The 13,636-nt window shown below is 46.3% G+C and overlaps 1 protein-coding gene across 9 annotated transcripts in view; it reads left to right on the forward strand.

The window, feature by feature from the left end:
* Positions 1-13,636, forward strand: part of LOC139053026 (splicing regulator ARVCF-like) — a 131,203-nt gene that overhangs the window by 97,833 nt on the left and 19,734 nt on the right. For all 9 annotated transcript variants that reach the window (XM_070530163.1, XM_070530171.1, XM_070530165.1 and 6 more), the window contains 8 exons: positions 539-823; positions 3,564-3,708; positions 4,282-4,402; positions 7,386-7,502; positions 8,303-8,463; positions 9,904-10,148; positions 11,033-11,298; positions 13,160-13,310. In XM_070530163.1, the coding sequence (XP_070386264.1) occupies positions 539-823; positions 3,564-3,708; positions 4,282-4,402; positions 7,386-7,502; positions 8,303-8,463; positions 9,904-10,148; positions 11,033-11,298; positions 13,160-13,310 (1,491 nt within the window). The remainder of the gene's footprint in view (positions 1-538; positions 824-3,563; positions 3,709-4,281; positions 4,403-7,385; positions 7,503-8,302; positions 8,464-9,903; positions 10,149-11,032; positions 11,299-13,159; positions 13,311-13,636) is intronic.

A 13,636-nucleotide genomic window follows, 5' to 3' on the forward strand; every position in this document is an offset into this window, starting at 1 on the left:
GGCTCCAATAGTATCTGTTTGGTATGTTTCTCATACTGATATAGTTTAGTAATTTTGCATCGTTGCACACAGTGTCACGCTCGCATGATTGTCTTCCACATATATTGACTGTTGCACACCACAGCCTTGCGATGATGTGATGCTACTGCGGTCACTACTTGAAGGCTTTTCAAAAGCAGGCAAAAAGTTTTGGTGAGAAAATGCTTGATTTCACAGCGCTGCTGCACCTGATGTAGTCCGTGACGCAAATGGTTAATTTTGGCTACAAAGCATAGGAAAAAAGGAAAAGCTTGGCTATATATGTTGTTGCTATTCTCTTGACAGTAGCAAAGCCTTCGTGTAGCCATAGACGCATCGCATGCTATTCCACCAACAATGACAAATTGGCACCACCTGTCATTAATCATTCCCTGTGTTGAATGAAGTGCTATGAAACACCCTACAGATGTCCGCACTGCATTCCTTTCTATGTCATCACCCTGCAGTTTAGCATCTTCTGGCTAGCAGTGACAACCACGACAATAACCAACCTGTGCAGGCACCTATGGCTACTTGGGTGCGCCCGGTGCGAGCTCCCCCGGCTACAGCCCGGGTTACGAAGGTGCACCCCCGCCGCAGGGGTATCTCGACCGTCGGCCAAGCTATGACGAACACCAGGCCGGTCCCCCAGGTGGAGCGAGGGGCCCCTACGGGGCAGCTCCCCCGCGAGCCCTCTTCGAGGAGGAGGAGGAAGAGGCCAGCCCTGCACCCCCACCCCTGGAGGGGCAGCTTCCCCCCAGGCCACCTTACGTGGGACCCCCTCTTGATGGTTCTGACCCCAGAGGTCTGCATTCCCGTTCACCATTGATGCTTTCTTACCACATGCAAAGCACATGCTCTTTGCATGACCTTTACATGTCCTGGGCACTTAGTTCTCATTGTGTGAGTGCTAGATGTACAGAAAGTTGGATAGGGGCACGCTTGGGCGAGGAGAAAATTCAGTTTTCGTCACAGCATGTCAGATGACGTGGCAAGCATGTGTCCATCATTTACATGCTTGATTATGGGGGTAGTGCAGAAAAATAGCAATCCCATATTTTGTAAATTTACATTTCGTTCAATAATGTCAAGGAACAGAAGTGACGGACATTTTTGCAGCCGTAATTGCTCAATACTGGTCGAATTACATGCCGTGCTGCCCCATAAACAAGCTACAACGGTATCCTTGAGCAGACGTGTCTGCTGACACCACAGATTCACTTGCTCGAATGTGGTGTGTGTGCATGTGTGTGCATTGAAAGGGTGACCTCGGAAGGCAAATCTCTGATTAGAGTTGGGATACGGTGTGCTCCAACAAGCAGACTGTCATGGTTCTTTCCGCTGTTTGCAGTTTTTCTGCCTCTCTTGTTATCCTTAATGTAACCACTCAAACGACAATGGATGAAGAAGGAAACAGTGTGTTTCCTTCTTAGTCCGTTGTCGTTTGCACAGTTACATTATGCATTCAACTATTGACCACCAACTAGCCCACCTTTCTCTGTTTCTCTTGTTATCGCGGGCTCCTGCTTTGTGCCGTCGGCACCCGTTTCTCAGACATTGCCTATGCATTTTTCACCTTGCCACAGAGACGAGCACTTTCCAACTGTGCTATTTATGGATGTGGTGGAAATGTGTCATGCCAAATTGCAGCGTTGGTTACATATCCACTCACGCATAGTTGTTCGCTGCAAGTACAACTTCGTTTGACTGCACATGGATTTGTGTAATATTTGTGCTCATGAATTCAAATGTTCTTGTGCCTTTGTTTATAATGCTTTATCTTTCTGAATTTCCAAGCAGTCATACACTTCTAAATGTATGAGAACAATAAGTTTCTGCATGCATGCATGTAATCATTGCAACTTGTCGCACGCATAAGGCACATTTTGTTAAAAAGTTGCTTGAAGCCAGAAGAACAAAGTTTAGACAAATTCATGTATGAGGGTTGATCAAATGAAACCTGTTTGCTGACAGCATCTGAGATAGCAAGAATTGTATTTAAGGAGACTAAATTCTGTGCTGGTTCATCTACAGGTAGGGCACCATTATTGATCACAGAGATCAGCGTTATTGCTCTACTTTGTGAAGCAGTGAATCGGGAAATATGAAAATATGGAGGTCACGTGGTGATTATGTCAGCTCGTCCGTTTTGGCCCGCACAGTTCAAATTAAAGAGCAGGTACAGGACCTTCAGCAGCTATTCTTTTATGTAACAAATTGATATACAGTTTACTCGCTTCAAAGGGAACCTCAAGCAACCAGGGAAATTGGTTCCGTTTATCAGGAGTTCCATTTACTGAGAGACGCTGCAGAGATTATTGCATGAATTCTAAACCGACCAACCATGAGGATGGTGTTCCATTTAAAGCAGCAGTTCCATTTAAGTAATTTATGTTTATGGAGATTCCACTGCACCACATTTTTTCGCATATAACCGGCACCAAAATTTCAGTAAGGTAGATGGTATAGCTGGGGTGTGAGTTATATGTGAATTTCGCCTTTTAGTGCGGCAGCGTGCACTGCGCGGTCGTGAAGCCACTCCTCAAGACGAGGTTCTCCGCCATCCAAAGTTTCGTTATCTCCTAAAGAACCCCACCCTCTCTCTCCACTCCTCTGTGTACAAGCTCCCTTCTTCCCTCCTTCATGGTCGCCCATTCGCTTCCCTTTTATGGGCTGCCATTTTACGTTTAGTAGGTAGTTAGTGAAGTGTGCATGCGGCGCCGGAAAACTCGTATGTCACCTGTTCCCGTGGCACTACCTCTGTTCATGCGAAGCAGTTCGCGATACGGCAGTGAGCCAAATCATTGGTAGGATTTTCAGTTCGGTCGCGTGTGCTCCATCACCACTGCCCATGTGAGGGTTGCTCCGTCTACGCTGTCATCTGCTGTTGTGTGAATTCCAGCTGGGAAGTGATCCGATTCATGGCACATTCACGACTGATTCATCCGCAATAAAGTCCAGCGTGAGAATGCAGCTTTGTCAGCATTGCCAAAGATGCGACTTGAATGAGTCATGCATCTGCGAATGGAGACTGTTTTTGCAAACATCTGAGCGTTGTTGTACACGGTTATTTCCACGGATTATATGAGCAGATTCTTTTTTTTTTTTCTTTCCGGGCTGTTGTAATTGGGGGTGCAGGTTATACGCAGAAAAATGTAGTGTATTGGCGCACAGAAAACAATAGACTTCTAGTTGAGTGGTCTATCAGTCTAGTATGACTCAATATATTTTTTTAGCTTCCCTTTAACTACACTAAATACTATATATACAGGCATCCATGATGGGTATCACAGCATTCCTTTTTTCTTTAGAAGTCTCCGTGTGTGGTCAGACATTTGTCTCATTGTGCGAATCAACCTAAAAATGCCGTCCATGTAAGATTTCAAAGGTTGGCTTTCAGAAAACACTGACAGATGGCGACCTTCACCTGAATGTCTGAATGACACCTCTGAGCCTATCAACACCTTCTTGAGAGGCCTGGAGATGTGAAAGTCCTTGTCCAGTGGCTGTTTTTCTCGTACCTGATTGTCTCTCCACATTCTCAGGTGGCGGGGACGTGCGGTGGCGAGACCCAGACCTGCACGAGGTCATAGAGTTCCTGGGCCACCCCAACAGTGTGGTGCGTGCCAATGCGGCTGCCTACCTTCAGCACCTCTGTTACATGGACAATGGCATGAAGCAGAAAACGAGGTACGTACTTCTGTGATTGTCTGCACCAGAGTGCACGTGAAGCCCTCTGTAGGACTGTACATTCTTTCTCGCAGCGTTCGGGTCTGCATTCTGGATCAGTCGCTTTCAGCAAGCGCAGGTTGAAGCCAGCAGGCCAAATGTTGATTGCTCTAATGAGGCGTCATGCCACATTTCATGCTGCGAAAGGGGAAAATGATCATCCGCACATTAATGTCCACTCCACTCTTGGTCACACAGAAATGAAACTACCCCTGAAAAATGAAACCTCAATCTCTCGATCAATCAACTCTAGGCCTCCGTCAAGCTTGCAGGTTACTATGAAAGGCAGACAAATCAAAAGTCTCATGTTTTTGTGTGTTTTAATTAACAAGCTCTATCTATCCTGGGAAGTATGCCTAACTTGTAGGCACCTGCCTGTGCCCAGAAATCCATGCCAGTGGTTTTTTACTAAACAGTAGAATTATAAGACTAGAGGGTACTAGTACAAAAAGAAATGCAGAATCGTTCTTACACTTTTTAGGTGCCACGATTTTAACAAAACAGGACCTGAAATTACTTTTGTCAATATTACAGAGCTTTGGGAGGCATCCCACTCTTGATAGAACTTCTGAACCAAGACTTCCCAGAAATTCAAAGGAATGCCTGCGGTGCTCTTAGGAACCTCTCCTATGGCCGACAAAACGACGAAAACAAGGTAAGCCTTGCCTAATCTTGCGGACATTGCTTATGTGTTAACTGTGTTAGGGCAACAGCTTTAATTTCTTAGAGTGTACTAGCATGTCAAAATCGTTCAACCCACCTTTTCCACCAGCACATCACCACCAGGTGTATGTCATACACAACAATAATTTATTATAGCTTATTCACTTCCAAGAACTTGCGCGTTCAGTTCTTTTGTTCTTGTGCTGCAAATATGAAAATGGAGTGCATATTTATTTTGCTTTCCCCTACATCTTATGCAGACAATGAAACACATTCTGACAAAAGACCCAGCTCTCAAAAGAACACTGAATTAGAAAAAGAAAACTTTTGTTAGCAATCTTTTGAGACTCTGTAGCATTGCAAAAATTTCTGCTACGAAAGAACTTGGCTCAAGGTAGCATCTAAAAGGATGCCTTTAGTCATCACAGCAAGGATGGAGACCTTGCAAAGGGCAGTTCAATTATGTAAACTAAACTTTTTACATTGTGATTATCTTTGTAGTTCTTCTTTCGTCATTACTTCTGTGTGCTGTCATGCTACTCATGCTTCTTCAAAAATTTTAAAAACTGCTTAACACAAAAGTTTGTTTACCTAAATTAACAACATGCTACTACCTTCGTAAACATGCATGCTTTGCTTTTCACCAATCTTATCAATTATGTTAATGATGTTCCTGTTTGTGCTGACAGCTTTAAATTCATTTATTTCAGATAACTAACTTTTCACTCAAATACAGTCGAACCTCGATATATCGAACAGCGCGGTGATCGCAAAATAGTTCGATATAGCCAGAATTCGATATATAAAATCACGTAGAAAACGCGTCAAAAACTAGCGCAAATCAATCAATGAACCAATCGTGGCGCAATAGATACTCACATGAAGCTTCAAACAAAGTATTTATTTAGTTCGCTGAAAGTACTGAAGCAGCGTAGCCTGCTTCATATTGGCAACCGCGTGCTTGACCACGGCGTCCTCAACATAGTCCAAACGGTCCACAAGAGACAGTCCAGTGCCTTCTATTGCGCCGCAGTAGCGGCGTACAACGGCCAAAGCAGCTACAGCCTCAGTTGCAGTCGGGAGCGGGGCAACGTCAGCGCTTGCTGGATCAGCCTCGGCAGCGTCTTCGTTTGGCCGCTCAGCAGTCGCTTCTGCCGCGATCTCTACGTCTGTTAACTCCGCCACTGTTCCGGTGCTGTCGTCACCGCCAACGAAGTCCGCAATGCACATGATGTGTGGCTCAACACCGACAAAGCGCTCCGACTGGCTCCACGGCCGCCTCTATCACGCGCGCACGGCGGGGGCAAGCCTCGCCGTGCGCGCGTGATCGAGGCGGCCGTGCTGGCTCCAAGCCGCCGCATGTGTACGCCGCTACGTTCAAATGGCGCGCTCGGCGCAACCGATGTGGGCAGCTGTCGTACGCAGCAGTCTGTAACGCCGATCGCGCCGCTGCTATCTTCGAGAGTGTTGCGGGAAAGCTCGCCTCCTGTCAACAAAGCGCACTTGGTCCGGGGCGGCGGAGTTCAATATATCCATTTTACATCCGGCGCCGTTCGAAATAAATAATTAAAAATGCATGCGATTTTCCATGTGATATAGAAATTGTTCGATATACGCAATAATTCGATATATCCGTGTTTGATATATCGAGGTTTGACTGTATTGCATTGAGGAAAAGCATTTAGTGAAATCCGTCAACTCGCTATACATTTTTGTTCTCATGACAAACTTTCTTGTTGAAAGATTTTCGTGCCTGTGATGTCTTGTGACCCAACCAGAAACTATACCGTATTTACTCTATTCTAACACGCCCTCGATTGTAACGCGCACCTGTTTTCCATGACAAAAGCAAACGAAAAAAAACGCCCTTGATTTTAACGCGCACCCGTTTGCCGCGACCTAAAAAAAGAAATGTCCTTTACAGTACCGTGCACCTCATTCTTTCATACAGGAATACGACTTTCTGTCATTTTGAAAAACAAAGATTTACTCCCAATACACTAAAGTTGCGATAAATAAAGAAAGTTGCAGTTTCATCCGAAAAGCGAAGCATCGATTACAACAGCAAATTAGTAGACAGCTATACGAAAAGTAAATGTAGCAGTTTTATCGACCGTACGAACATTTAAACATTCGCTTACTAACTAAATTAACAAGCATGGTGTCACGCATGGTGCACACAAAAACAAATGAACATGTCTCGCACGCACAAGAACACATGAACATGTCTCGCACAATGACCGCGGAAACTCTTTTATCAAAACGCTGGAGTGGGGAAGTGCGGTAGCAGGAGTGAGCGAATTAACCTTTGTGTGGCCTCTCGCTTCAACGCGAACTAAGCATTGAGAACACAGCACAGTGCGCCTAATATGCGTAGACTATTGCCTCCATCACAGGTTGTTTGCAAGATAGGGGCCGCATGGCCGCGCCGTAAGTGGCAGCCACAGGAGTAGAAAGCTTCTCCTGTTTTCCCAGTCCTGCACGCAAGTTTCGGGAACTCCGAATGCCTGTGATGTGGCTTGATCTCCGTCCGTCTTGGCACACGTGGTCACTTTCCTTGTAATTGCGGCATTGTGGTGAACTCGGCATGTCTTTGCAGTCGGCACTTCCATGCTGATAGAGCAAATGCAGAAAACGGGAAGTCCGCGAAGACGGACAGTGCACTAACCTAAGCACACATACTACAGCACACGGAGGAAGCTACGGCAGCTAGCCTCAAAGCGCGTGCGACGTGGCCATTTTGAAATCTCGATGGAGATATGGTAACGCAGATTTAGGGTCGTACTTGATTCTAATGCGCAAGCTATTTTTGGACCCATTTTAACGGAGAAGTAGTGCGTGTTAGATTCGAGTAAATACGGTAAATGTCAACTTTTGGCCTATAAATGTCATTTGATTAATGTCGTGTATAATGGGATGACAATGTCAACCTATAAACGCTGACATTGTGCGTCATTTTCTCTTCCGCGATTCAGCGAGCCATCCGCAATGCGGGTGGCATACCGGCCCTCGTGCGTCTACTGCGAAAGACGCCCGACAATGAAATCCGCGAGCTGGTGACCGGGGTCTTGTGGAACCTTTCTTCATGCGAGGTGGGTCAATTTGTAAGTTGCACGAGTTACAACTGATGGCCTGTGTCGTCATGTAGCCTAAAAATGTTGCTGTCTGTAAAAGCCACTTGTACAATTTACAGTGTATCCCAGCTAACTTTAGCCGGAGCTTAAAAATATGCGAGTGCCGCATAGCTAGACAGAACCAAGTTAATGTTGTTTGCTGTCGCTTGGAGATAATAAAAAGGCGTTCGCATATTTTTGAACTCTGGCTAAGGTTAGCTGACACACCCGTGACCGGTTGGCATTAAAAGCTTTGGTGATGTCATGATACGGAAGTATGAAGGGTAACGCAACACAAAGAACATTTGAAATTTCGAAAATTGTCCTTACTTCCCATTCAACAAAGGGAATAAATTCTGCAGACTAAAGCTAGAAAACTGTAGCTCGATTGCACGTGAAACAAAGCATACATGAATACATGGCAGAGAAATAAAGATTCAACCAACTGCCTAACAACAACACAACTCATTAATACCAAATTGTACTCGATTGAAGTAGCAGCCGCAGAGTAAATGTTCACTTGTACAGGTTTGAAATGTTTCAACTATCTGAAAACAGCATCGGAAAACTGAAAATTGCACACAAATAAGGTGTAAAAGATATAAAAGGTGAACAAACGTCAATACCGTCTTTTTGCATGCGACTGTACGAACTGCTGAGTCGTACTACCCCCGCGCCTACAGTTCACAGCCTATCAGCTCACACAATTTGCCACGTCTCTTTGTGCTGGTATAACGGTCGGCCGAGCCTTGTGACAAGCCAGCCGATCTCTTGTGCAGGAGCTGAAGAGGCCGATCATTGACGATGCCCTCCAAGTGCTGGTGAACCACGTGATCATCCCCTTGTCCGGCTGGGACCGCAACCGCGACAGGGGCGACCACACGAAGCCCCAGGAGATCTACTGGACCATCGTCTTTCGCAATGCCAACGGAGTCTTGCGGTGAGTGCGGCAGTTAATGGCACTCCCCGCTGGCATGCTGCGTTGCCATACAATGATTGCTGGAGCAGCTGTTTCAACAGGCATACTTATCTGGTTGCAGGGTGCAAGTGACACATACAGAAACAAAAATTTTCTAGCTGCCAATGGCGTGTCATGCGATTGGCATTCTTTGCCTACTTTAGGCATGTTGAGCCGATCTATCGTCTCTGTAGCCTCTTGGGCCAACGCAGTTGTCTGTGTTGTCTACTAACTTGGGCAACTAGATATGTGCTCATGCTCGTGATGCCACTGTGGTTGTTGCATCGTCATCATTCCAGCTTCAACATCAGACTCACATCCTGCAGTCGTCGTCATGCCGTCGTCGTCATACAGTTGCCACGCATTCATTGTCATGTTGTCGTTGAGATATCGTTGGGGCTGTTCCATCATCATCGATCCAGCTTCATTATCCGATTCTCATCATGCTGTCATTGTCATGCCGTTGTCATCATACCCTCACCATCATCTCATTGTCATCGTCAGGCTGTCGCTTTACCATCGTCATCACCTCACAAATGGTCACTCCATTGTCGTCATACCACCTTCGTTGTTCCATCATCATCATTCCTTGTTTGTCATTGTAGCGACTTGTTCGTCATTGTATTGCAATCATGCTGTCATAATTCAATCGTGATTATGCTGCTGTCATGATGCCATCATTGTCAGACAGTAGTTATGCATTCATTGTCATACTGTCATCGTCGTGTTGTCATGGTCGTTTCATTGTCCTCAGTCTAGCATCGTCATCAGGTTGTCGTCATATCCTTGTCGTCAGCCATTGTCGTCATACAGTCGTTGACATGCTATTGTCATGCACTCGTCATCATCTTGTTATCCTCATGCCATCGTCCTCTTGCTGTAGACGTTATACCATATTCATCAGTTTAGAATCATTATCTCATTTCTTCATACTGCCTCCATCGTTCCATCTGCATCATTCATTCCTTATCGTTCCATCGTCACCATTGCATCATCATACAGGCGTGATGCCTTGATGCTCACTGCCAACCTTGGCAAGCGAGTGCCATGGCAAAATGGGCCGATACCGGAGGCGTCTGTGTCGCATTTAGCCGAAGCCACAGAAGTCTCAGAATGTCCACTGCAGGTTTTAAATTAACGTCACTTCAGCACTACAGTGTGTCGCTACAGTGCTTGAATGCTAATTGCATTACTGGCTACAGTCATCATGGATGTGTTCTGCTGGAGTTTATTTTGTTTTGTTTTTGTCTGTATGATTCTGACCAAATGAGGCCAGTGCAAACAAGGGCCACCCTGTTTTTTTTTGCATGCTGCTTCTCATTCACAATTCTGAACCATTCAAATCAGTTTATGGAAAACGCGTTTGCGAATAGAGTCACATCTCACAACATGCGTCTCACTGCGTCATCTTTCCCTCGCCAGAAATGTGAGCTCTGCTGGGGAGTATGCGCGGCGGAAGCTTCGAGAGTGCGAGGGCCTCTGCGATGCCCTTCTCCACCTGATGCGGACGGCGGTGCGCAAGAACGACATGGACAACAAGAGCGTGGAAAACTGCGTCTGCACGTTGCGTAACCTGTCCTACCGGCTGCAGGAAGTTGAGGACCCCGAGTACGACAAGCACGCACCGGCGCCGACACCGTCGCGTGCCACGGGCGCTGCCATCAAAGGTGTGTTGCTGAGCGTTTCCCGCTGCCGAACAGAAACTTCTGTGTGTTCCAGTCACCACTGTTACAGAATCGATAAGAATTCCATGTTGATTCCTCTTATGTAATAATGGTAGTATGGAGAGCATGTGTACTTGTGGGACTACATGCAGGGCACTTCTGCAATGGCATCATGTATTGTACTTCTTATAAAAGCCACACATGCTGTCGGAACACGCAAGAACTTGGTTAGAAGCATTGAGTGACTGGAAGTCAGCTTGGGAACCAACTTGAGCACAGCACTTTTTGTTCTGCTTGTGGCACAAGTCTGGTATAGTCCTTGAAGTTCAAATCGCACGTCTCTCATTGATTAGTGATTTGTTGAGCCGCAAATTCCATAGTAGCGCACTTTTTTTCTTCATACGTAAATACATATATTTATCTTCACGTGTCGGTACGCCCTAAGACAACAAAACTCGCAACATGGCTAATCTCGGAACAAGCATTTATGGGTCAGCACATGCATAGGCATTGCAGTAAGGATACACAACCATCGTTCATGGTTTCTACAGGTGCGATGCATGTGTCATTTGAGAGTTTTAGTTTAGGTGGCCCAAATGTTGGCGACGCAAGCCATCGAACATACAACAAAATTTAGACTAGGCACAAAAGAGCACGAAGGGCCCACAAAAAAGCTTGGGTCACCCGACACCGGGGTGTGGCTTGGGTACCCTAATCTAAAACTCCATAAGGGGTGAACTTCCTATTCAAGTTCAAGGCCAAGAGTGTTATGCATTCAATAACAAATGGTTACTAGACAAACATGAATCATGGCTTGTGTGTTAGGTGATATGTCGTGGTGTTCTTTTGCTCAACTCATCTGTGGCTGTCTTACCTGCCTAACGCAGTGGGCGACAGCTTGGGCTGTTTTGGGGCCAAGAAGAAGAAAGAAGCCCTGGAGAAGCAAAAGAAGGAGTCCTCCGGATCAGCTCTGGCATCGGCTTCGGCCAGTACATCTCCACGGCCACAGTCGGATCCCCCGTCTGGCATGGAACTCCTCTGGCAGCCGGAGGTTGTGCAGCCATATTTGGCGCTGCTGTCTGAGTGCTCTAATCCAGAGACACTAGAGGCAGCAGCGGGTGCCATCCAGAACCTGGCCGCCTGCTACTGGCAGGTAGGCTTTCGAGGCATGGAAGTTTGAAGCTGAGATAACCCCGTGACTCAGCCTCCATGCATGCGTTGATGGCTTCCAATATTTCGGCAGAATTACCTGTCTAGTTGCGACAATTAATTGGGAGTATTGAAATAACTCCAACCAAAAGGTGGACTTTTCGGTTAGGGTCATTCCTGAATTCTTAATCAGCGAATAGTGAAGAATTTTCTTACTGGGCAAATAAGCTAGTATTCCAGTCGCACAGCTTGTAGAATAGTGGATATTGTGTTGCCTTGGTGAAAGTTGTTGAAGCAACATTAAGGTACCGTGCATACTTATCACGACTTGTTCATTTGCACTGCCTCTGTCGTGCATTGAATACAGGTTAGACCACTTATAACATACCTGTGTGTGAGAGAGAGAACTTTATTTGCCACTGCAGGGTTGGAAGTTAGGGCAGGTAGGCCTAGTGTGGCTCCCAGGTGGGGGCGACGTCTTGGGCCCACAAGACGCGGGGGAAAAGCGACAAAAGTGATGCGTAGGAGGAGGAGACACGGAGCGAACGAACAAAGAAATAAAAAATAAAACGGTGGCCGTGCGATGCAGGCGTGTGGGGCTTGCCTAGGCTACGAAGCCGCCCTTGCAGCTGCACTCCCTCCTTACTGTATGTGTGCGCATTGCCGGTCTTTGGTCCTTCAGTTTTTGTGCACCTGTAGTGATGCTCATCGTCGTGAAGTACACATCTCACGCATGGTACTTTGGCTACTGTCAGTTTAAGCGGTGGTCCAAAAATTTAGTTGGGAGTTTTTAGGCTTTATGTGTTCACATGCGAGCTTCTGCATTCTTACCATTCCACACACATACAGACAAACTTTGTAGGCATTCGCACGAATTGCCACGGCTGATCAACCGAGAAACCAAAATGAGCTTCACACGTGCTGCTGTCAGTTCAGCCCATGTGTGTGATCACATGCCCAATCTCTATGTAGTCATGCGCAGGTATGAACATATTGTTACGGGGAGGTCAACGGCGAGCTTTCCACAATGGCATGCCACCCCGCACCACCACCGGTTAGGGCCATCCAGCATGCCTCGTCGGGGTGTCTCTGACCAAAGTTGCAGTTTGGCGCTGAACTAACGAAACGTGTCGCAGTGGCTGTGTGGCAGTTGCAAATAAAAAGAATCACCTCAACAGTGAAAGTGAGGGCGCAGATGGCGCGGACAACGCTTGCATGGCGGAAACGTTGTTCACATCATGTTTTAAACATTGCACGCTCATGAATCAGTTCGAGAAATTACTGAGACACTGTATGGCATCCGAAATTTCGATTGCCGTTCTTTATTAGTCCTGTGGTGTTGGCGGCAGCGCTGCAGGGAATTTCAAATAATCTAGCAGGTTTGTAAATTTAGTCGGCGAGTTTCCTTTATGTTGCCTTTCCTTCTATTCTTTTTCTTCCTTTCTTTTTTTTTCTTTCTTTTTTATGCGTGGACTACAGGTCCTCTGACATTAACCTTCCACCGTTTGTAAATTTAAACGCATGAAAACATTCAAGCCGCATGCTACGATCCTCAGATACTCGCACCTGCTTGGTCTCCTTGTTTTGCACAAGTTCAGCCTTTGAAAAATGTTGTTTTGGTTATAGTGTGGTACCATTTATAGTGTGAACATTCGTGACTCCGGCAACTTGCACTATAAGTGGTCTATGCTGTAAATGCTCTAAAATGTATCCTGCTTTGAAACACGTCTGTAAGGGCTGATTTTCCCCCCACGTGCTTCTTAACCATGTTTCCCAGAATTTAACTTGGGCAGGAAAATATACTAGCGCACTGTTCATTTGTGTGTTGTCTCCCAAGTGTGAAAAATACTTGTGCTTGCTTGCAGCCAAGCATAGACATCAGGGCAGCTGTGAGGAAAGATCGGGGCCTGCCCGTCTTGGTGGAACTGCTCCGGATGGAAGTGGACAGGGTGGTCTGTGCGGTGGCCACGGCACTGCGGAACCTAGCCATGGATCAGCGGAACAAGGAGCTGATCGGTGAGTTGCAGAGCCACGCCGCTGCAGGGCGACAGGAGTTCATTTAAGGGGGGAGGCTACCCTGGAGACCGAACTTTCTTATTTTTTAAGATATCCAGATGAAACTTTCAGGGTATGTTCACACCACCGAACTATGAGGAACTGCAAAGTTTCATGAAGATATGTTTATTAGTTCCAGAGTTATTGAGATTTAACTAGGTGATTCATGTATATGCCTGAGGAAAAGCCTGGAGAAATGCCAGGACATCGTAGGAAGCTGAAATTCACTGTGATGATCCCTTGATAGATATCCCAGGGGGCTAAAGAGCCCTTTTCTTTAATTTCCC

Source organism: Dermacentor albipictus, unplaced genomic scaffold (assembly GCF_038994185.2).
Source record: "Dermacentor albipictus isolate Rhodes 1998 colony unplaced genomic scaffold, USDA_Dalb.pri_finalv2 scaffold_56, whole genome shotgun sequence".
NCBI classification, from domain to species: Eukaryota; Metazoa; Arthropoda; class Arachnida; order Ixodida; family Ixodidae; genus Dermacentor; species Dermacentor albipictus.